The sequence below is a fragment of the Dysidea avara genome, chromosome 3, assembly GCF_963678975.1.
Source record: "Dysidea avara chromosome 3, odDysAvar1.4, whole genome shotgun sequence".
Lineage (NCBI taxonomy): Eukaryota > Metazoa > Porifera > Demospongiae > Dictyoceratida > Dysideidae > Dysidea > Dysidea avara.
In genome coordinates, this window is record NC_089274.1 from 33,130,548 (window position 1) to 33,156,260 (window position 25,713).

General features: G+C 37.6%; 1 protein-coding gene across 1 annotated transcript; it reads left to right on the forward strand.

Moving 5' to 3' along the window:
- Position 1: 1 nt before the first annotated feature.
- Positions 2–24,766, forward strand: LOC136250773 (carboxylic acid reductase-like). The gene is made up of 28 exons (XM_066043061.1): positions 2–124; positions 428–660; positions 1,221–1,360; positions 1,451–1,569; positions 2,307–2,353; positions 2,450–2,595; positions 3,686–4,265; positions 4,357–4,434; positions 6,994–7,135; positions 7,504–7,606; positions 13,272–13,338; positions 13,395–13,488; positions 13,627–13,740; positions 13,828–13,929; positions 14,019–14,106; positions 14,160–14,251; positions 14,373–14,508; positions 14,862–14,915; positions 14,967–15,037; positions 17,081–17,241; positions 17,399–17,677; positions 18,498–18,599; positions 22,600–22,804; positions 22,918–23,019; positions 23,082–23,165; positions 23,527–23,632; positions 23,882–24,023; positions 24,349–24,766. The coding sequence occupies exons 1-28, from the start codon at positions 72–74 to the stop codon at positions 24,699–24,701; spliced, it is 3,993 nt and encodes a 1,330-aa protein (XP_065899133.1). The 5' UTR covers positions 2–71; the 3' UTR covers positions 24,702–24,766.
- Positions 24,767–25,713: the final 947 nt, after the last annotated feature.

The following is a 25,713-nucleotide window of genomic DNA, read 5'->3' on the forward strand; positions in this document are numbered from 1 at the left end:
TTGTAAATAAATAAATAAACTCTTCTAGAAATGTGCGTTGTCATTGTACGGCCATACGGCGATGGTGAGGCATGAAGTCGTTGAAGAAGGTTTTTGGTAAAGAATCAAAATCCGTGTTTGACAGGTATGTATTTAATCTCAGATGCCGCCCACCCCATTTCAATCTTCGGCAATCTCCTCAGACAGGGTGGATAAACGGATGAACTATCGCGAGTTTTATCCATACATTAATTAGCTAGGCGTCTCTTTAGCCTATCAAAGTAATGTGTGTATCTGCTTTAGCTTCGGCTTTAGTAACATTCGTTATCGAGCTCATTCGATGCCGCGGATAGGATGACTGGGATGATCAGCTCGATAAACCCTGCTTGAGGGGGCGGGGGCAGCATTGTACTCATCAATAATATTATAGACCTTTTGATTTATCCAGGACAGAGCTACTTAAAGGACAGCTCCAACAAGTGGAAAAGGACATCAGTTCTAGAAGAGATGAGTCGTCAACTAATAGTGATACACAGGGACTAAGTGAGTTGGAGGCAAGGCTGAAGCTAATCCGTGAGAAGATAGAGGATTCTAAGAATGACAAAGAAGCAAAGCAACTCAGTACTGCTGTCAAGTCGGCAGTCATGTATGCTTGTGATCAGTGTATGAGACCCATTGAAGGTACTATTAATGTAAGCTGTTATATTCCGGCTATGGCTATCTGTGTGGTGATCTGATTCATATATCCGGCATGATTGTCTTGAAGTGACCATGCATGCTGGGGAGAGAACAATCTGTGATGCTGCTTATAAGTACTTCAGCCATATATTCAGGACACATTTCATGTACTTTTATCTCAGGCCAGTTAGTTACAACTGCATCCATGTGCATGCTCATGTACACATACATACACAGTCAACAAAATTTTTATAGAGAATGATGCTTTCATTTATACAATGCTGCCGACACCTCATTGTGATTGCAATGGTTACTTGCAGTACCAGTCTGGTACTGCAAAGTAACCATTGCAATATTATATATTTGTATTACTACCAGAGCAGGGTCAGTAATTGATATAGAAAGTAATAAATGCAGATTCAGTACTTTTAGCAAACTGTTGGCGATAGTTACAATACAAATATATATATAACAGCAATTACTATAGTGCATGTACACCAATAGTAAATATTCAATCTATTTGGTATATGGCCACTCTATCACTAGTTTATCCATTGTATTAGCTGATGAGTACCATCATCACTCATTGTCACTGGAGAATTTGAACTATGATTTGTGTGAGGGTTGTTACCAATCTATTGATGATGACCAGAAACCGCTCTTCTTGCCTTCTAAGACAAATCCATGGACACAATATGCAAAGGTACAGATATATATTTCTACTGGAAAATTGTATAAATGTATGGATTTTATTTGTTTGTATTATAGTGTGTACACATACATACATGTTCAGGTAATGAAGTCTAAGACAGTGTGTGAGATGTTGGTGAGAGCTGCAGAGGAGTTTGCTGGATTACCATGTCTGGGATATAGGCAGGTAAACAATGGAACACCAGAAAAATCATTCAAATGGTTAGTACAGTGTATGCATGTGTGCTGTATGTGTATAACTATGTGAGGCAACATATAAGTGGCTATAGATAGCATCGGCCTGGTAATCAAAAGGTAGGTTCGATACCTGGTTATGTCAATTTGGAGGTGTTGTTGTTGAGCAAGAAACTTTACTCACATTGCTCCAGTCTACCCAGCTGTACATTGGGGACCTGGTGGCCTGGTGTCATCTGGGAAAGCAGCCCACCCAGATGTAATATCAATACAGCTGTAGGTACTTGGTGTTTACTGGGAAAGCAAATACCCAACTGTCCTTGTCTTGTTTTAGCGGCGTTGAGGACTTTGGGTTTCACATATACTGCAGGCTACTAGCCCTGCCTAAGAAAGATTTGTCTGCACAAAGCTCAAGCACCTGAGTGGTGCACAGGTATCCCAGTGCTGGTTCACTGGGCAGCAACTGTCGTAGGCTTTTTTATATGCATTTATGTATGTATTTTTTTATTGTATATGTGTGCTATATTGCATGTACACATGCCATTGTAGATGCATACATGTGAATTATGGTACATGTGCTGGGGTCTTGACTGGATTACCATCCAGGTCAGTGGTGCTTACCCGGCTTTAACCTCTCTGGGTACATGTATATGTATGTAGTATGTAGAGTGCATGTTGTACTACGTGTGTACACAATTTACTGTGTGTATGTGTTAATTTACTATTAAAAATTACATGTGGTACTGTAATAATCACTGTGTTAGGCTTAACCAGAGAGAAACCTTCCAGATTGCACTCTATCTAGGAGGAGGTACGTATTTATATACTTACATAAATCATATGTGCAAAGTTCTATGTGTACACCTAATTAGCACTCACTATTTATGAAGTTCTTTGCTCATCATAGGTATTCGTAGTTTTCTCTGTCATGAGTTTGATGATCGTGATAAAATATTTGTTGGTGTCAGTGGAGAAAACTCACTTGACTGGTTTATCAGTGACTTTGCTGTGTGTCTGCAGTCAATGGTGATTGTCCCCATCCATACTTCACTGGTATGGGACATGTGCTGTGTTATGTGTCTTTGTACAGTCGAGTTTTATGAAGGCAACTTTTGTGCTAACTGTACGTGCATGTGAAAAAGTTATAAGGATAATTCTTCGTTGTATCAAGTTTGTTGTAACATGCATCTAACTTATATGTGACCAGCTGAGCAAAACCAGCCATTTTTGCACATTCATTTTATTCTCCTCTATTTTATATAATAGCAAAGGAGTGGACTACAAAAAGTTTGAGTTTTTTTGTCTTGCGGTAGACATTTGGAACAGCAAGTAATTTAATTTGCAACGATATGGCAAATAAATTACAGGCACTTGTGTAAGTAATCAGTCAAAATTCACAACCGGAACAAGCTACAATGATGGGAACTGGCTAGCTCAATTTGTTCTCCATAAACTTGCAAATCAGTAGTGATATTGTTCCATATGCACAGAGAAGAAGGCCATTTCAACAAGAAAATGACGATGGCAAACTCTATTTATGCCACATTATAATTATATATGGGTGCACATAACCCATGTGCCTTTTGCTGTATGAACATGAAACAAAGATTTCTTACTCTCTGTGAACAGGTGAATCTGATTGGTACATAGGTTTAATTGATTTGAGCTTTGTTTGAAGCAGTTAAAAGGTGTGTAAAATTTTTGTGCGGCACGTATATGTTTACCAGTTTATTTCAATGTATTTTTACAACAACATAGAATTTTGCGACAATAACTGGATTTTGCTCAGTCGGTCACATATCTAATTATTTGCATTATTTACACAAGAAAGAAAACTTTGTTGCCAAAATACAGAAACTTCTTCATGCACATACATATAAATAATACTATGTGGAATTTGGAAGTAAGGTAAATTGGAACTGACACCTATTCTGATGTTGTTTCAATGTCCTAGGAGCGTATTTGTATGCAATGAATCCTTAGCAAGAGTACACTTGTTTTGTGGTATAAATGATCAAACTGATTCTGTCTGAATAATATACCTCATTTGACAATTCACTTATGTAACGTAAGAATAGTATTGAATACTGAGGATACACCACTCTCTGATTTATTCTTATAACTTCTTGCATGTGTACTATAGGACACTGAAGGAATTGCTCATATCATTAATGCTTCTGGTGTGTCCTGTGTTCTTTGTTCACCGGAAATGTTACCCAAGCTGACTACCAGCAAGCAACGTTGTCCCAGTCTTAAGCTATTAGTACAGCTCAACTCTTGGCCTTATGATCCTTCTGAGGAAGGTAGAATACACATGGAAGCATTGAGATCTTTCCTTCTGCTCCTTCAAGAATCAAATCAGTTGTCACCTAACAGAGACGTTGATGTCACAAAGGATACAAGTAATTTGGAGGAAAACATCATAAAATTTATTCAAAAGATTGCTATGAACTCCCAATCACTTCAGGAAACACTGTTCACTATCTTCAAGCATCACATAGCGTTGTCACAAGATGCTGGCTTGTTGCAGCACTTTGTAGCTGCTACCCCAGGTCACACAGGAATCCCAGACCTTACTGTGTGTCATGTCAACACTATGCTAGTACTGTCCTGTATCTATCACTGTTTTGTGATGGGGTGTCTACCCCAACCAATATCTATCAGCAAGTGTAATGATCTTGTTGCTGTAGTCTACACTAGTGGCAGTACTGGACTTGCTAAAGGTGTGTACATAAGAATATTTGTGCATACGTATATTATTGTAATTATTTGTTTTTCACTCTCATGTTGTATGTATCTACACTATATTAACAGGTGTAACATTTACTAATGAGGTTTGGTTAAAGTATATAACAAGTATGAGGATGTTTGTTGAAGTTCAGATTTGTAAAAGTAAGTATGTACATGTATATATGCACATGCATGTATTTTAACTGTGACACATTCTTAGAGTGAATGTACTTTAAGTTTCCATTTGATAGTTAATTACACACTTACCCGAGCCTAGTATATTGTTTGAATTATTAAACTGATATAGAAATATTGCAACATAATTGAGACCACCATCCTACTCTGATACGTGTATTCTGGGGTTCATGGCAGAATTGAAATATGGTTGGGTTCCTCATATTATCGAGGTCACCCAAGACATATTTTCCCACACCAATTAGGTTTAATCCACTTTATAGGATAGCCGGGTATGACCCAGATTAGATCTTGTGTGGTGATGAATCAATCAAGCTGATGATGTGGATGCCAATATATGTAACTATGCATGTATTGACAATGTACGTGGGCCACTACTAGTGAATTGATTTAAAGAAGAAAGGGCGAGCCACAGTCAAGGTGGTGTTTACAGATTAGACTAAGTGCCTTCTTGTAAAGAGGGAGCATATACTAGTATAACTAAAATTGGAGTGGTTTCAAATTGTGAGCAATTGTGTGGGTAGTAAGAAATGTTAGTACAATGAGCCACACCCACTTATCAATCATTGTTTGGTAATACATAGCCACCTTTTACCTAAAGCTCTTGCAGGCAATCTTTGCTATATTACAGGGCTAACTACTGCCAACATCACATCCAATATGTAATTCATAATGCCTCTGTTTGCCATGCCTTTGTTTATTTAAAATAGTTCACATCTGAGTCACATTCGGGTCCCAACTAATATCTGGGTCAGATAAAGTTTTCCCCTCAAGTATCATGTACCATATAGTAAGGGCAATGAAGGTGTGGGCGTGGCCAGTGATAAAATATCACCCAAAAACCTGCCTTCATTTTTCTTCACAACAACTTGACAGTATTGATTGAGCCCAAAAGGGCTTTCAGATTGACCTGAAACATTTCTGTCAAGTTGCTACTAAATTTATATGACGGAATTTTCTACTGCCTGCCTGATGTGTTCAGTCAAGCATAGTAGAAAACTGGGTACAGCTACAGCCCTACTTCTTTCACAAAATGTTTCAAATTCACTTGGGAAGAAACATTTGGCATATACAATGCATGCACTATTGTCTTGCCTTTTATCCTTCTGTACCCGTAGCTACACGTTACACAACATTATGCAATATAGTATTACATAATGCATGTACGCCTGTGGACACGTGTTGTAAACATTGCAGTGCTGAGTGAGCTGTCCAATATCATCAGAGACAAGTGTACAAAGTTAACTTAACTACTTGCGTTTCTGAACGTTTGCTATATGACCAACACTGTTCACTACAGGCCAGGATCCAGATGAGGAAGTTCTACTCTTTGTAATGATAGACTCCCCAGCAATGTTTCACTGTTAATAGTTGCTGTAATAGCTTTAGAAGATAAAGACGATAATCATTTTTAGAGGCACTTATCGCAGAAAGATAGCAGTTTCAAGTGATATTTGAAGTATTACTGCTGTAAACAAAGGTAAAAGATCTTACAATAAGTGTTTCTTGGACTGATAAAAACTGGTTTTAGTTTATTGAATTGAAGAAAAACTTGTTAGTCCGGCATCTGCTAAGGGAGGTTCCATTTGAGCCCCCCCAGGATCCATCCCTGCATTAACTGCTTCTTTTGTTTGCTTCATCATTATTCGGATTGGTAGCATTCTTTCCTTCATGACTTTCTTTGTGTTTCTTGACATGATGTGTCAAGCAAACCACAAGCTATAATACTATGTATACAAAGTAAGTAAAAGATAACTTGATGAACTTCTAAGTGAATATAGTTTGGCAATAATATGTGGTGTGTTATATTAATACCTAATCGGCAAAGATACTGACTACTTGCATATACCTGTATAATATATTGCTGTCATTAACTATCTGTTTTGTGAAAAGGGGTCTTCCCGTGTACACATCCAATTTACCAAGCTTTTCATCCATTTAGCAATGTTGGTACTAACTAACCAGATTTGAAGTCATTAGTTTCCATCTGTCTGAAGCTACGAATCATTAAAGTTGTTATACAGCTCCTGTGTGGATGAGTGTTAAAGACCTATTTTTTAAAAATCCATTTAGATTAATTTGCATTATTATACAGTGTGTTTAGTGGTCATGAACTTGCAGAAAAAATTCACAAACAAGTATAAGAAAAATTAGGAATTTTAAACTAGAGTAGGGACAATGTAGTACCACGATAAAAAGTACTGAGATTGGAGTAGTACGTAATGTCCAATTGCTGTAAAAGCAATAAGAAGCCAATTTCCCTACTGTGCATTTCAATCTTAGCAGCACAGTAGGGATATTTACTTCTTATTGTTTTACAGCAATTGGACTTTACATACAACTCTAATCCAGCTTGTTTCAGTACTTTTTATCGTGGTACTACATTGTCCCTACTCTAGTTTAAAAATTCCTAATTTTTCTTATATGTACGTGTACTTATAAATTTTCTTTGTGAGTTACTAAAATGTGAAAATTTGTCTTTTGAGAACTTTCCAGCTGTTTATTGTAATGGTTTTAAATATGTAGATCCAATGGCTCATTTGACTGAGAGGAAGATAGGATATTCAGTGATCACTAAGGGAGGAAGGATTGGTGTAATGACCAACTTGAATCTACTGATGGAGGATATTCAGTTACTGGAGCCCACAACATTCTCCACAACTCCAAGGTACGTACAATTGTAGTAGTCACTCTTTATAACGGAGCCAAAAGACATTTTGAAACTGCATGTGTTGGCTAGTCATTGTGTATTTATTTTTTATTATTACTGGGCAGGCAGCTCAGCTGATGTGTGTATATGGAGGTTGTAGTGGTACTGGAGCTATTAGGACTGCACTGTTATGTGCATATATATGTATTTCACATGCATACGTAATTATGTAACAATTACAGATAGCATATTTCTAAGTTCGTGTAGACTTACTTAGTAAAGTGAAACACCCAAGTATAAATGTCTTACCTTACAGAAATTTTACAGGCGTGCATCATTTGCAATTGTGTTACATGGTATAGTTACACTGGTGTGTTCTGCTTCAGATTCTTCAATAGACTTTATTCTGAGTATCAACAGTTGGTAGAGGTTAAGAGGTTACAACTCCAAGCTGCCAACCCTGACTATGATGATGCCATGCTCCAACAGGTACAATGTGACATGTGTGTGGAGGCAATCTTAATTTGGTCAGGCGACCAAACTTGCAAAAAAATACTGGTGTAAAGATGTCACTTTTTGTCTTAAAAGTCTAGTATGTAACAATATGTGACTGAATTTTTGAAAATTGTTAATCTTTGCTCGCGCGCGCACACACACACACACACACACACACACACACACACACACACACACACACACACACACACACGCACGCACACACACACACACACACACACACGCACACACACACTATTGAAGTTGGCTTTTCCCCATGATTGGATAGCCACACTGATACACTCTACATTTAAACCACAGGCATGCCACTGAATTGCTCGTGATGCTTTTCACAATGCCAACTCCCTTGCACAGTTGCTCAGATGTTTTCTAAGCGTATCAAGACTCACGGTAGAGTTGCGAGGCCAAGAAGCACAAAGCGCGCGCCCACAATAAAATAAACACACGACCACTACTGTGAGTCATTTACATGAGGGATCAATTATGCAATCTTTTAAAATCCGCATGGCAAAATCTCAGGCTTACTAAAAGATTCCACCTCAAAACCAGGGGCATGTAACCTTTGTATAATGAGTAACTACCACACGAAAAGTCAGGTGAATTGTTGGAGTAGTTTGTTCCATCGCCCACCCATTTACCATGCGTTAATTAAATTATTTATTCAAATGTGCATTGTTCTTTTTTTCATTTTCTTCGTCATCGCATCCCATTGAAGCAATTTTCTTTCAACCATGAAGTCGTATTGTAAAAAGGCTGCGGCTATCAGGGGCTTTTTACACAATGTATCTATACATTTAATTTCGTTAAAAAGTTGTTAGTTAGTTTATGAGATCGCTTTTGTACTCTTTGAAGATTCAAACTTGCCGCCATGACGTCGAGGTGTGGGCACCCGCCTCAATTCCCAAACCCAAATAGTGTGGAAGTGGGCAAGGTCATTGGCCATGGCAAGCTGGCTGATTTGATAGACACTGTGCTGTCAACTCTTGGTTTAATTGTGAGCAGTCACTGATTTGTTTTAATTTCACCACGGTATGCCTCCACTGACTCGTCAGCGTGACTCCGGCCCATGGAGGGCCGTACATAGCTATAGCCAGCTGTTTCATACCCGCTGTAGTGATACAGTTGAAGTAATTTACTGCTACATTACCCGTGCGCGTCTCTAATCCCACCCCAGCCCTTCAGTGCCTGTGAAACTTCAGTGTTCACTTAAAAAGCCAGCATCAGCGCATCATCTTTCAGTCACAGCACTTCGTAGACCCTCATGCAACCACCCACAATTATAGAAACTCTTTAATGATAGCATGATATATTGTAATAGTAAACATTTACATTATGATGATCCCATAAAATAAAAAATTAAGAATGACTACAGTAGCACAAGAAGCCAGATACACTAGTGTTTGGCTATGAAGTACCACCAAGAGTTCATAATATAGTAGTGGGGTCTTGGTACCACATATTATTTTTTCTTCACCATTTGTGTGATTTGTCCATTGACCATAAACTCACCCTCCAACAGTCACAACATCAGTATTCACCCTGCATATACAGAAAAGGGTACAGTATGGTAAGGCACAGCTAACTAAAAACATATAATCATAGTCAGACTAACATGTCAACAAACACTTACTTCCACTATTATGATTATTGTTAAAGTGAGCATCCCACATAGCCATTCCCAAGTCAGCATACTGCAGCAATTGATGACCAATTTTGGAGTATATTACTGGACTTCTTTTTAATTTAGCTTTGACCATTGGCAAACTACAACACTCAACAATTATATCAGAGTATACATAACTCTATATATTTGCCCAGTTACTATATAGTAGGCCCATGGTTGTCTCAGATCTGCACATATTATCATCACATCAATCGATTGATGCATAGTAATTGTGGTATACTGTATGTACGCATTGAGCTGAGCCCTCAAAAATATTAACTTATTAGTTTTGTAGTATTGACTTACTTGCTAATCATTCAAATGCCTGACACATTATTTATAGCCAAAGAATTCACCATACATTAGAGGAAGCCATAAAAGTATATAGCCTTATAGCCTTTCCTGGACTGTTGATGGAAGCATTTGTCTGCTCTTGAAAACTTCGTTGTCATCACCAACCATCTTGTTGGTTGAAATGTTGAGAAAAAATCTTTCATTTTTAGCTGTTTTCTCACTAGGGCTTAGCTCAACTTGTTCGTGGCCTGACCCACACAGCTGCTAGAACAAGCCAGCTGCAAGGATCTGGCCTACAAAAGCATAGATATATAATCCCAGGAAGCTACTATGGCGTGGGGATTCCTGTCTAAAATTATGACGGTAGTTATATATCCGTTTACAATGACTTATACACGAACTCACTCGGCAATTCGCTGGGAGAATAGGGTGATGCATTCAGCGTCTTCATGTCCATTCTGAGGCATACATTCAGCAACAACTCGCAGCCGATTCGCCTCCACTTGTTACGCACATAGACTAGTTATATCACCAATCCACCGCTTCAGGAAGAACCATTAAGATGGTAGCCTCGACTTTGTCACTATCCCCGGTTCTTATTTTCACGTGAAACATCACGCAAAATATCATGTGAGTCCTTGAGGGAAATTTGAACGGTTTGAACAAGTTTTCTCTTAGCAAGTCACTTTTAGTAGCGCTTCTAAACACTGAACTTGAAGCTTTTGCTACTGATTTAGCTAGCTAATCTGATACTGAAGCTGTTATTATGCATGTATGTATGCATGTATGTATGCATGCATAATAACAGCTTCAGTATCAGATGTAATATAATAGCCAATCTTCAGTAACTGTATGCTCTCCATTCAACACAAAGTAGTGATATCCCGTGCCAAAAAAGCCCAGCTGTAAAAAAAGGTGAGGCCAAGAATGCACAAGTACATGTTCATGGAGTAACTACAACCAAAAGACATGATACCAAAATCTGGCCAAGAAAGCATTTACAGTATAAGCACTTTTATGCATTCATTTTCTATATGCTTCACATTATCACATCCAGCTAGTTGTACATGTGTGCTTGCAATATAAACAATACTACTGAGACGATAAAAGATGATTACACTACATTGTTACCAAAATTAATTTAACTAAAAATTTACAATTGGTTTCTACTTGGCCATCTTTTTACACTGTATATTAAAATATAAAGATGGCCAAGTAGAAACCAATTGTAAATTTTTATTTTGGTAACAATGCAATGTAATCATCTTTTATTGTCTCAGTAGTATTGTTTATATTGCAAGCACACATGTACAGCTAGCTGGATGTAATAAAGTAAAGCATATAGAAAATGAATGCATAAAAGTGCCTGTACTGTAAATGCTTTCTTGGCCAGATTTTGATATCATGTCTTTTGGTTGTAGTTACTCCATGAACATGTACTTGTGCATTCTTGGCCTCGCCTTTTTTTACAGCTGGGCTGTTTTTGGCACAGGTTTCTTTTACTTTGAGTAGCACAGGTGTCTTGAGAGCCCTATAGTAAGGCTGAAGACTTTATATGATCTGCTTGCCGTTTTCTGTTGATATGCCGATTGCCTACTCACTATCTCTGCTACTACGTATGGTTGGCAATTTTACAGTGAAAATTTCAAACTTGTAGCTTTTGAACTTCCTAAATTATACTGGATCGAAATGTTTATCTCGTAATCTGTTCTTGTGCATTAGGTTACTTAGGTGTTGACACTGTGTTGAGTGTTGTAATAGAATATTTGACTGCTCTATTAGAGTATCTCAACCTTTCTGTAATCTGGCATTTGTATCTGCTAGACCTATTTTACTGCCCCAAGTGTATACGTACCTATGTGATATAAATGATGGGAAGTACTGTACTAGCATTTCAGTGAACAGATAGACAGTCTCAGAATTTGTGTACACTTGTTGTGTCAAGACTCACAGTAGTCATTTGCGTGGCCAAAGAAAGCGCATGTAGGGCACGTGACTGCTGTGAATTATTTACACGAACGATTAACTCTAATAGAATGCACACCAAAAATCTACCTTTAAAACTATTCTTTTGTAAAAAAAACTTACGATACAACAACACCTTTGGTATGTTGTTATATAAGTGTATTACTAAGTAAGTAATCCCTGTTATATTTTAGTAATGCTGCATGAAATTTTGCTGAAAACGTTGTATTCTTCTCCTTCGCATACTTGTTAGTGCAAGCCGATCATTTTTTGACACTTATATCTTAGACTATGTTAGTTCCACAGCCTTGGATTCACTATCTCAAGTTCTTTGGCTAGTTAAGTTTCTTCAGTACAAATCTTGGAGCTCCACCTCTCTTGCGAGAGCCCAGATAATAACATCGCCTATGCTATTGCTGATTTATTTTGCGGTCTTTTAGAACCCTATCTTAAATTTAAGACACCTCTAACTACAGTAGCGTTTATTTACAGTTGGTGAACTTGGTGAATTTGGCCGTTTATTTGCAGTCAATGCTAGGTGAATCAGTGTGGTAAACTCGGTATCGTGCGCTATTCTTGTAAGTGTTTGTTATTCAGTTGTTATTTAACGGTCTGAAGTAGCTAACGCAGCCCACAATACAGTTTTGTTTGTGCATTTCAAAGGACAATCCAGTACGTTGCAAAATAATAAGAAGTTTGGGGCACATTCTCACCTGCCAGGAAATGGCCTTTACTCAATCTGTTCACTGATGGTTTTAATGGTGCCAGAAGCCATACCCTATTGAGGTTACAACACCAACAAGTACCTGCCTATTTGTACCAAACTACATTCTTTGGTTTTGCCACTTCATGTCCCAAGCTATGATGCAATACACACAATAACTGTTGAAGCTGTATGATAACCAAAGGTGGCTTGTATGAAACTATTAGCTTTGTGCATTACTTTTTTTGTCTTGACTATTACTCAGTGACAAAAATGTGTGATATCCTAAAACAAAAGCAGCCTTGGAGCTGTAAAAAAGGGCGCTGCCAAACAAAGTAGGATCAATCAAACAACATGACTGGTAAGAGCAACGACTGATGTTAAGTTGCGGCCAAGTAGATTGGAATATTACCATGATCAAACTGTAAAACAACTGGTAAGAACAAGGACTGATATCGAGTTACAGCCAAGTGAATGCAGCATTACCCATTCTCTTTGTATCTATAGCTATATAATAAAACTAGAATAAATACACATGCAACTGTTATTAAATTGTCACTTTTTTTTGTAGTGTGTGATTTTAAAAAGTGGCCACATGACAATTTAATAACAGTTGCATGTGTATTTACTCTAGTTTTATTATATAGCTAGCTATAGCTAGATACAAAGAGAATAGGAAATACTGCATTCACTTGGATGCAACTAGATATATATCAGTCCTTGTTCTTACCAGTTGTTTAACAGATTGATCATGGTAGTATTCCAATCTACTTGGTACCACAACTTGATATCAGTCCTTGTTCTTACCGGTCATGTTGAATAAGCTTGTTTGATTGATCCTACTTTGCTTGGCAGCGTCCTTTTTATACAACCCCAAGACTGTTTTTGTTTTAGGATATAGCATACAGTAGATCTCCAAAACATTTCCATGCCATTGCATAACAAGTGAGATTATAAAATGCTTTTGACACCTACTGTATTATTTGTGTACATGTATGTTCTCCTGTTAACAGATAAGAGCAGAAGTAATGTCGTCCTTAAAATCCAGTTTTGGAAGAAGACTGAAAATAGTTAATGTTGGTATGTATGTGTACATACTGTATGTATACAAGGAATTGTCATATTTATTTGTGTAGGCGGAGCAGCGACAAGTAAAGAAGTTCTGCAATTTATGAGAGAATTGTTTTATCATTGCTTTGTGATAGAAGGTTATGGCTGCACTGAAATAAGGTAATTCTATGCACACATGTGTGCTTGTGCAGACACCAGTACATGTTGTATATTGACAGTAAAGCAACATTAGCATACTGCATGTACTGTATGTATTTTAGCATACTGCATGTACTGTATGTACATATATTTTACCAGTAACATAGCTGTGATGGATGAAAACAGTAAAGCAACATTTCAAGATGGAGTACAGTTTAGGATAGAAAGTGTTCCTTCACTGGACTACCATGTAAAGGACCCTGCACAGCCTGAGTAAGTACCCAACTGTAGTGAATGTGATGGTAAAGTAGATAGCATGTTACAAAGATTTATATTCATTTTGTACTATGTACTATACAGAGTTGGAGATAGAGGACAATTGTTGGTCAAGTCAGAGGCAATGTGTACATTAGGCTACCACAATAATGTTACTCAATCTGCTAGCTCATTTGATGGCGGTTGGTGAGTATAGTTAACACTCCGTTTTATTATTATCTGTAAAGCTGAATATTGTAAGTATGCTCTCTGTTCATTAACTCTCGACTCTACAGGTTCCATACTGGAGATATTGTAGAAGTTGTGGGAAATCGACAATTCAAAATAATAGACAGAATAAAGAATTTTTTCAAACTCTCACAGGTACTGTATCATTTTTATACTTGTTTATTTCATGCATGTTTCTACATATATAGGGTGAATTTGCTTCTTCTGAGAAGTTGGAAATCATTTACTTGGAGAGTATATTTGTGGATCAAGTATACATCACTTGTGCAGATACTAGCAGGTACGTATCATACACAGTAATTAGCATACAATAATCCATATCCCTGTGTGTATTAGTATTACTGTATTTATATTCAGTATGTGTATACATCACATACAGTCTATGTTTATGATGTATGTAGGTATGAACAGAAGGCTGTGTTTGCAGTGGTGATCCCCTCACTGGACTACTTACAAGATAGTCTTGCTGGTCAAGGTGTGGAGGTAGCATCACTTGATAGTACTGGCTTGTGTGCACTGAGGGAAGCTGTGAACTTGGTAAAGTGATTAATGCACAAGTGTAACTTCCCTACAATCATGTATCGGTTAGATATTGGTAAATTACATAAGCCAAAAAGCATGAATATCGTCTAAGCTTGAAAATTCAGAATTGGTTCACTCTACTATGCAACTATGTAACAATAATATACTTTAGGAGATGTGCATACTTTATTTATTTAAAGTTGTTACATGCATGCAGTGTCACAGGTATGCTTCTAGATTTGTTACGTATCTATATCATACTTATGTTATGAGTTGTATGTATTCTACACTTGTACAAAGGTACATGCGTATGTTAATAATATGTACTGTACTGCGTTATTGACATATACTTGTAAACATATATGCAGGTACACTCTGATCTCGTAAGGATTGGAAAGGAAAAGAAGTTGAGAGCATTTGAGGTTAGGTCACAGTATGATAATATGTTATATGGACACTGTCTGGTTATATAGATACCCCATGCTGTTTTGTTGGACCCAAAACCTTTCACTGTTGAAAATGGTTGTCTTACATCATCAGAAAAGTATGTTAAGATTATGTGTGCATGTGTGTATTGTCTCAAGTCATTTATAGCCCAAGAATTTAATTCTTTGTATCACCTTTTTGCCCATACCACTAATCTAGGAATTTTAAGTTCAAATAGAGATCATTATACGGTACGATAGTACTGTATAGTAGGGACCACAAAGGTTTGGGCGTGGCCTTCAAAACAATCACTCAAAAACCAACCTCAATTTTCCCTGAAAACGATGAGGCAGTATTGGTTAGGTACCCCAAAGAAACTTTCAGATTGACCTGAAACACTTTTAACAAGTTGCTACGGAATTTTTTTTAAAATTATTAATAAATATAATTTTCTACTGACTGACCCGTTACACAGTATTATAAACAAGAACAGTATGTATCGGTTTGCACTGAAGGCACTGTTGGGCTTGATTATACTTGACCAATACTGCCAAGGCACCATAAAAGTTTTGTTTATGAGAAAGTGCATGATCCTTAATATGCAGTACTACCATACTGTATGATACTGACAACTATGCGAAACTGGCGTTTATACAAGACCAGTATTCTCTTAATCATGCACTTGTAGTCTACTTCATATCTCTATGCACTGCCTTTAATACTGTTTTCTTCAAAATACTTCAATTACAAAGGATAGTTTTACTTTACTATTAATGGTACTGTACAGAATCGTGGTGACTACACGGCATGTTAATTTGAAACCTGATGGTTACAGAAACAGGTATCTGGCAACATAGGTGGGAGACAGCGCTGTTATCTATGTAGGTCAGTGACTAAACTGAAATATGTAATAATATTTTGTTAGCTTTGTGATAAAATGTATGGTGCAGCATAGTATATGCACTGGTATGTATGAAATTTCCAAATTGCGCAAATGTATGTTAGTCATTCTCAAGAAACTTGCAACTGAGTCCCCTGGAAAATATAAATGGCTAACATTCCACTGTGAATGCAGTAGCATATGGTGCGTAGGAAGCGTGGGTGCTTGGGCACCCATGAATATTTCTAACTAATCAGAATCAAAATCAGTAAGGCAGTATCATTCTTTCTATTCTAACTTGCCAGTGATTCCATCTGCCTTGATCTGACTTCAACCATAATCCATAGGCTTAAACAAAGGTGCTGTACAAGTGTATTAAAATAATAGAATACAAGTCCGCTCGTAAAAGATCGAGATACTCTAATAGAGCAATCATATACCCTAATAAAATAGTCAAGAATAGCATTATTATAAGCAGTGATTTAACTGTTTATCAGTTAATATCTATATTCTAAACAGATCAGAGTTGCTGATTCCACCCTTCAGTAATGCGACTAGAAATTCTTTGGAGATGAAAATCAAGTTACTCTTATTAGTACTGTAGTAGGGCACCCATAAGTTAAATATCTTCCTACTCCCCTGGCATATATATGGTGCATACCGCTCAAATGCAACATTATCTCGTGAAAGTGCAAGCAATTAAAAACTCAATAATGAAAGGGCATGGCACTCATTTCGCTCTTGGATATTCATCCCAAACGAAACAGGATGAATACTTGCATACGAAATGGGTGCCACGTCCTTTAATTAACAAGTTATAATCGCTTGCACTCTTGTGAAATGACATTGCGTTTAGGCAGTACCACACATGGGACATATACAGGTAGTAGAAGTTATTAGTTATAATGTTCAATTGACTAAATGTCAAGTGGTTGCTCTATTAGAGTAATTGAATGTTCTGTTAGGACAGTTGAGGGTACCTGTGTTGTATAAATACACTGTTAATGGTGATTATACACAGAACTTCAGAGATACAAACTGTTTAGTTATCCAAAAACTGAATGGTCTGTATAGAATGTGTATAGCTATTACAGTGTGGTCAAGCCTCTGTTGTATTTGGCTTAGAAATGATTTTTTCTGTATATACCTCATATAAACCTTTGCTAGTGTTCAGGGCTTAAAATAGTAGTGTTAAACTGTTGGCTGTACACAACCAATGTACCTACGCATTACCTGTATCTAGAGACATACATACATACATATACGTATATTACACTGTAGAATTGCCAGAATTGCTCTACAAAAGAAGTACCAAGAGAAAGTGAATGAATGTGTTGCAGAGCTACTGGAGCAAGAAAAAAAGTCACACACTGCTAACATCCAGTCGCTAATTGCAAAGACTCTTCAGCTAAATGTTGATGTTACGTCTTCAAACCTGTCAGGTATTGTGTGACAAATTCCTTAACAATTATAAGTGCTATCTTGTATGTAAATTTTGCTATGCATAATGAACGCTGTTATAGTATTCGTATATGCATTTTGTGATATGTATGTAATCATTTGTGTGTAGAAAAATAGTTTCTATTCATCTCTTGTTAGGGAAAACATTTGTAGAACATGGTGGAGACTCACTGACCGCCATGCAGTTTACTGCAACAGTCAAGGAACTATTTGGAGTTAATTTAAATGTTGATATGTTACTGTCCTCTGATTTGTCATTGGATCAACTCAGAGACTTAATCAGTGACCATACTAGCATTAGTAGTGGCAAGGATGACACTTTTGATCTTATGAAGGCTGATATGGAACTTGAATTACCCAATTTTAATAGTCCTAAATCTGTGACTGTACAGGCTAGCAACAGTGTCTTTTTAACAGGTGTGTTTGTGTAGTGTGTGTTTGTGTAGTGTGTGTAGTGTGTGTGTGTGCGTGTGTGTGTAGTGTGTGTGTGTTTGTGTAGTGTGTGTTTGTGTAGTGTGTTTGTGTGTGTGTGTGTGTGCACGCGCATTGTGTGTATGTGTAGCATGTGTGCGTGCGCATGTGTGTGTGCGTGTATGTAGTGTGCACGTGTGTGTTGTGTGTTGTGCATGTGTGTTGTGCGTGTGTGTGTGTGTGCGTGTGTGTAGTGTGCGCGTGTGTGTTGTGTGTGTGTGTTGTGCGTGTGTGTGTGTGTGTGTGTGTGTGTTGTGCATGTGTGTGTGTGTGTGTGTGTGTGTGTGTGTGTGTGTGTGTGTGTGTGTGTGTGTGTGTGTGTGTGTGTGTGTGTGTGTGTGAGTAGTGTAGTGTAGTGTGAGTATGTGTGCGCGTGCATGCGTGCGTGCGTATGTGTGTGTGTGTGTGTGTGTGTGTGTGTGTGTGTGTGGTACGTATGTGTAGTGTTTGTGAGTGTGTGTGTGTGTGTGTGTGTGTGTGTGTGTGTGTGTGTGTGTGTGGGTGTGTGTGGGTGGGTGGGTGGGTGTGCGTGTGTAGTGTAGCATAGTGTGTGTACGTGCACTACCTATCTGTATATACAGAATGTACTACTATACCTGTGAGAATTTGCAGTTTTTGTGTCTGTCATAAACAATTGCAGCATTTCCTATAGACATTGATCCTATGCTGTTTTACAAAAATGTTTAGCTACAAGGTTGTCATATTCCTTTTTCTAAACAAGATGTTTATCTTACTTGATTGTGAATATTTACCCATCATCATTTAGGTGCAACTGGATTTTTGGGCTCATTTTTTCTCTCTCAATTACTGTTGAGTAGTGATGAAGTTGTAGTCTATTGTTTAGTGAGGTGTAGCCAAGAGAAAGAAGGTATGTACATATATAGGCAATTGGTAAATGAACAATAAGCTTTATTGTGTTCTGTACAAATGTGGTACATAATAATTGTATATTTCTAATTTTTCATGATTCAATAAAATTTGTGGTATTTCTTAGAGTTAATGTATTGGGCCTTTTGCAACTGTTGCAACTTAAAAAAATTGTTGTTCCTCTGGCTATGTAATCATTACAGTTTGACTCGTCTATTCATATATTTCCACAGCAGAGCTATTACCGTAGATTGAATGTTTAATTGTCAAATCATTTATTGAAGTATATAGTACTAGTGTGATTAATTTAAAACTGAAGTAAAGTTCAGAAATAAAAATTGATGAAACAAGATATGAAAGGTCGCTATATGGGAAAATCCCTACATTGGCATGTTTTCACCATCTGTTTGATGCCTAAGTGGGATTTTACCACATGACTATCATCATACAGTACGGTAGTACTGTATATTAAGAATCATGAAAAACTGGACTTTTCTAGCCGAAAATATCACCCTAAATCCAGCCTCAATTTCCCTTCACGACAGCTTGACAGCATTGGTTAGGCACAGCTAAGCCCAAAAATGTCTTCAGACCAACCCAAAATCCTTCTAGAACGTTTGTATGGAATTTAAAATAATTTCTGTTAACAGAAGAAATTTTTATGCTGACTGACTAACTGACTAACTGACTAACTGATGCTTCCCGGCAGCCAAGCTTAACTTGACAATGGATAAGGCTACTGACTTGATTTCTTCACTGCTTCATCCCAATATGTGTCTTTTTGCCAACTCAATACACACATCATGGACTTGCCTTTGTCCTCCTTTGTGTTCCAGTTCCTTTCACTGACAATGCAAGGTGTTGATTCATGGCAATAATGTGATGCAGCTTCCCTGTGGCTGTGTTGGTTAATCGCCCATATTTTCCGTATCATATGGATTGATTGCAGATATGCTTCTTGTACTGTTCTTCGTTTGTAACGCTGTGTAACGGGCGGAATGTGAAAACAAAGTGTAATGGCCACCTCCCTTTCCTTATATAATTGGTCGTTGGGGTACGCATTCAAATGTAAAATTACTTTTATGGTATTTCTGGTGCCATTCTTTCTTTTAATGTGGTATGCGCTGTCATAATTATGTTTAATATACTAGTATATAAAAAATTATTAATTTAAGAATGAAGTAGAGATCCAAGTGATAAAAATTAGTGAAACAAGAGACAAGAGATGAATGATGGTATTACAGCATAGCTTGGTGAGAAAATCCCTACATTGGCATGTTATAACAACAATGCCACAGTAGGGATTTCCCACCAACCTATGCTGTAATACCATCATTCATCTATTGTTTCACTACTTTTCATTGCTTGCATCCCTAAAAATTATTTTTAATATACTAGTTTGTTTGGTTTTTTGTTATGCTATACATGTGTGACTGTTCTATTAAGGTGACTGCTGTATTAGAGTATCTTGAGTCAGCCTTTCACCTACCAGAGGCGTGTCACTATCAGTATAGCTATACCTATAATAACAGTGTGTCATCATGATTGAGTAAATAAGATTGATAAGAGATGTGGTCTTGGTGCTCTATCGTTATTAATCAACGATCACATTAATAAGCATGGTATTGAACCTATCATGAAGGTACAGGTATCTATCTACCAAGCGTAAGCGCTTAAATAAGTTTGTGATGCCTATTAAAATACGCTGCTCAAAGAAAGTGTTGATATGGAAAATTAACACCTCACTATGGTTTCATTGCATGAAGAAGAATGAAGACCAGCCTGATTGAAGGATAAAAGGAAAGACAAGGTGCAAAGGGCACACACTTGTCAGAACCCCTAAAGGCACACCCCACTGGTGAGTTTGTTATTGTGGCGTAAAGTGATGGCAGTGCGCTGATTCATTTGGCCTCCAGCCTTGCGACTGTGGTTAGGCAGGCAGGCAGGCTGGTGGGTGGGTGAGCAAGCAGGCAGGCAGACAATTATTTTTTTAAATTCTATATCCGACCACCTGTGATTGTTTTCTTGTTTTTAATGCTGTATTTGATGTTAGATGGACTAATATTATTCCGCGAAGGGAATTTTGTTGCATAAGATGTTTCTAGGATGATTTTTAAAGGTGGAATTTTAGGCAGCACATGTCATTTTTGGGAGATCCCTACTTAGACCCTTTTGGTGGTGAATTTGGTGGATTTTGGAGGTGTCTAAGTTACTTAGACCCTTTTCATGTTTACTTAGACCCTTTCATGTTTACTTAGACCCTTTTCATGTTTATTACGTACACCCGGACTGGTAGCGTTGGCAACGCATCGTCACCTGAAAATTAATTTTAAACAGTAACGGGTGGAGTAATGGCTTGTTTCTACTAATGAACGCTACATTTCTCTGTTACAAGCAGCTGTCAACAATGTTAAGGTACAACAACTACATAAAGGGTCTAAATAACTTAGACTTCAGACCACAGGGGTCTAAGTAATTTAGTAACCCTCAGGCCCTGTAGTAGCGCCTTCACTTCGCTCAGGCGCCACGACACAGGGCCATCGGGTTACTAAATTACTTAGACCCCTGTGGTCTGAAGTCTAACTATTACTTAAACAGTACTACTGTACTGTTTGATTTTTAAAAAATTAGAAATTTTAGAAATAGGAATCAAAGAAAAAAGGTAGTGAAACAAGGGAATAGTTTAAAAGTAGTGAAACAAGGAAGATTGCCTATACCTACAAATATACTTGTGGACATTTAATCCCTAATTCATAGATTTTATGTCCGCTAGCTATATCTGCAAGTATAGGCAACCTTCCTTGTTTACTACCTTTTTTTCTTTGGTCCCTAATCCAACTTAAAATTTCTAATTTTTCTTCTACTTGGCATTATACAGTAAGTGCAGTTATATCTATCTATTTTCCCTCTTAGTGCTTCAAATAGTCTAGTGACATCAAAATATGCTCCTCTAAGGAACATGTCAATATGTAAAATTAATGCCTGTGTAGTTGTATGGTTTTCTTGCATGAAGAAAAGGCACATGCCACCCACGAATTTGCTATTGTGGGGTATGAAATAGTGGCCATGTACTGCTTCATGCACAGCTTCATTTGGCTTCTTGCCTTGCAGGTGGGTGGGTGGGCGGCCGGGCGGGTGGGTGGGTGGGCAGACAGGCAGGCAGGCAGACCAAAAAACTACTTTTTATAATTTCAATATCGGGGCATTTGTAAGTGTTTTCTTGTTTTTAATGCTGTTAGATGCACTGAGACTATTCTGTAAAGGTGATTTTCATCACATATGATATTTCTATGGTGGTTTTTAGTGGTATATGCCATTGTGGCAAGTGTTGTTCATCTTAGGGAAAACCCCAGTACTAGCATGCTGTTTGATAAGTACACAAATAGTTATCAATACATGATCTTCGGTTCATCCCTTTTCCTATTCTAACATGAACAGTTAGTAATATTTAGACCACAGCAAGGTGAAATACTTGAAATTCATTGGCTACTTACAGGTATTTAAATCCTGTAGATCCCTTGTTCATGTCTCAATAGATCCCTGTCTCTGGGGTGATACAAAACACGGTAATTACGTGCCTGTAACATTGGCAACACATGGGCGTTTAGCAAGTGCAGTAATGTGCATTACAAGTTACAGGGAGGTGTATTGGGCTTCTTTAACCCTCGTGTCACAAGCAGCTGTGAAGGTACAACAATGAGCTGTGGTCTAAATTAGTTAGACATCAAAATACAGGGTTCTACGGAACTTATAACCCTTGGGCCCTGTAGTAGCGCCCTCGCTTCATTCGTGCGCCACACAACACAGGGCCTTTCGGGATTCTAAATTCTGTAGAACCCTGTGTTTTGATGTCTAACTATTATGTAGATTTCACACAGACAGTAGTGTAGGGCACATGCATTGTGTGGTTACATTATACATACAGGTAGTAGTATACAGACACAATGCATACAGTATATAAAAATTGTACATACATACTTACATGTGCATTAAATTTTTAGGAGTTTCCAAAGTAACAGACTACCTGCAAGGTTATGGTTTACCAACTGAGCTACTCAGTACTCGTGTTAAGATTGTGTGTGGTGATTTGGAGCAGAAGTACTTTGGTTTGGATTACATGGTCTTCCAGCAGTTAGGAAATTCCATATCGCAAATCTATCATTTTGGAGCCCACGTCAACCACATATTGGGATACAGTGCATTAAGGTGATGCACGTATAACACTGTAGATGTACATATGTGAATGTAGTACTATGTGTACATATGTGCACACGGGATCCACTTTGCACATGGTTTAGTATAATGTGTTTTATGGATAGGGCACCAAATGTGGTAGGTACTGTTCACGTGCTGGAGTTGGCATCACTTCACAACACTCCACTGCACTTCATCTCATCCATTAGTGTGATGGATAATGTTGGGTAAGTATTTGTATGTCCATACTGATGGGCACACGTAAATGTATATTTATAAATGCATGTAGATCAACCCCAATACCAGAAGTGGAGTGTTCTGCAGTACCTGTGGAGGCTTTAGTTAGTTCCTGTGGATATGTCCAAACAAAATGGTAATGTTACGTATGTACATGTCTGCTGCTTTATGTGTAGTGTTTGTGTGCTAGTGTGTGTGTATGTGTGTGTGTGTGTGTGCTAGTGTGTGTGTGTGTATGTGTGTGTGTGTGTGTGTGTGTGTGTGTGTACGTGCATGTTTGTGTGTGTACGTACGTGCGTGTGTGTATGTGCGTGTGTGTATGTGCGTGTGTGCGTGTGTGTGTGTGTGTGTGTGTGTGTGTGTGTGTGTGTGTGTGTGTGTGTGTGTGTGTGTGTGTGTGTGTAATGTGTCTAGTGAAGTATGTATACATGTGTAATGTGTGTGTTTTTAATGTGTACATATGAGCTTCAATCTGGTATGTCTTATATTATTTTTAGGGTATCAGAGTACTTGGTATGTCAAGCCAGAAAACAAGGTTTACCAATTGCAGTTTACAGACTTGGTATGATCAGTTGGAGTATGAAGAATGGGAAAGCAAACAAGGTAAGTAGCACACACCAAAATTATCACTTTGTAGGATTTGTACCTCACATACATATACATAATGTAGTTACATTCCTATTGCATATTATCTCTCTTTCTACATAATATTTCCTTGTGATTGGGCTTTCACAGATTTTGCTCACTGAGCTATGTATCTTGACAATTCATACATGTCTTATACTCTGATATACTATATCTATAGTCGTTGTGCTATATAAATACAAATTACATGTATGATTGTGTATACAGAGAGATTGGCTGTATCGACTTATTCATGGTATAAATGAAATGGGTGTAGCACCTCAACCAATGGAAGCCAGTGTCTCACTACTCCCTGTTGACTGTCTAGCTAAGAGTGTTGTGGTCTTGTCTCAACTTGTGACCTCTAATGGTTAGTGTTCAAGTTTTATATATATGTGTGCACTTATACATGTGTAGGTATTAATATATAACAGTATGTACGTATGTGTGCATGGTGTTGTTGCAGACCATTATTTCAGTGTTTTAGTTATCAAAGGCATAGATGACTACTTTCAAAAGTATTTTATCAGAATCTCCGAATGAGAATATCTGCCATTATATTTTTCCACATCTGTTTGCCTCAATGCATGTATATATTAACTGCTGTTGCATTGTTTATTAACTTGGACATACATGCATACAATATGTAGTTATGTAACAGTGTTGTCATGCTTATTTACCAAACTTTTCTATAGACAATTGGGGAAAGATATTTCATCTCACTAATCCAAATAATGTAAAACTGAGGGAAATGTTTCAATGGATTGACACCAGCAGGAACACAAAAGATCAGGAAACACTCAAGATGGTCCCATATTCAGACTGGTGGAATATGTTACAAAGGGAGATCAATGATGTACGATCTCTAGACCTCAGCAACCCCAAACACAAGAACAAATTAGACAAACTTTCTGGTCTACTGTTGTTTAGTAGTGGACTACCCAACAGTAAAATGTCTTATGTACTAGACAACAGTGTGAAGATTGATGGAATACAATATCCTCGGATTACTGAGAAGTCCTTTATTAAGTTTATTTCTGCTGAATGACTTTTATACTAATTTATGTCAACCACAGTGAGTATAAAAACTACAATGTTTATAGGTATATTGAACACTAATCTCAGGTTTATTCAAATGTTTAAGCTAGCTACATGGGGCAATTTTAAAAGAACCGACACTGCCATCCACCACACTCCATTCTAAACCGTAGATTATATAATGTCTTGGCTAAGATGTTTTAGTTACTAACAGGGTTGCATGCCATGTGATTATATTATACTGGCAAGCAGCTACCAAAGTAACTGTTTAAATACGTAGGTCATCTGTTTTCAGGGGATACTCAACACGTGCCCTGGGTCTAGGAACAGATCATAGTGACTATCACGTGATACTGGTTTGGGTGTGCTGTATATATACTGAGTGGACTTATCTGGTTTTTTGCACAATGATGTACGTGTGGATTGAGGATTAAATGCAAAGGTGAGCTACTAGTATGTATACTAGAGAGACTTCATTCACGTTTTTCATCAATTGACTCTACTGGCTCCTCTACATCTCACTTTGGCTGAACGTCCAACTTGAATCCATCCAAAGGAGAGCAGCCAGATTTTGCTACAAATAATTTTTCTAGATTTAGTAGTGTAACAAGAATGATGTCATCATTAAATTTACCTAGCCTTGAAGAAAGAAGAAACAAGTCTAAGATAACTACAATCAAGAGTACATAATATTTATATGGGGAGAGTGTCTAACTTGAATGCATTCACCAAACACCCTGGGTAAAGTAACAGCAAGAGTTAATAATATAACTCTTGGTAACAGCCCATCATTTGTGAGAAAAAGGCTTTGCCCTCATCAACATAAATCAACACCAATCAACAGTTCTCTATTTCCAACGAAGGTGATGATTTGATGAAAGGTGAACTTGGTAACTTTACCCCAGCAGGGGAGTGGCACAAGCAGGCTAAGTTGTAAGTGGTTGGGGAGAGCCAGATTCTCTAGTTCAGTGCTGCATTTTTGAAGCAGCAAATAATTACCTCTTAGTAGTGTCTCACTGTTT

Bases quoted from the DNA above. Each gene is read 5' to 3' on its own strand.
- LOC136250773 (XM_066043061.1), top strand. From the start codon at position 72: ATGAAGTCGTTGAAGAAGGTTTTTGGTAAAGAATCAAAATCCGTGTTT. The intron at 4,435-6,993 runs GTAAGTATGTAC...TTAAATATGTAG, and splicing joins TGAAGTTCAGATTTGTAAAA to ATCCAATGGCTCATTTGACT. The intron at 23,166-23,526 runs GTAATGTTACGT...TATTATTTTTAG, and splicing joins GGATATGTCCAAACAAAATG to GGTATCAGAGTACTTGGTAT.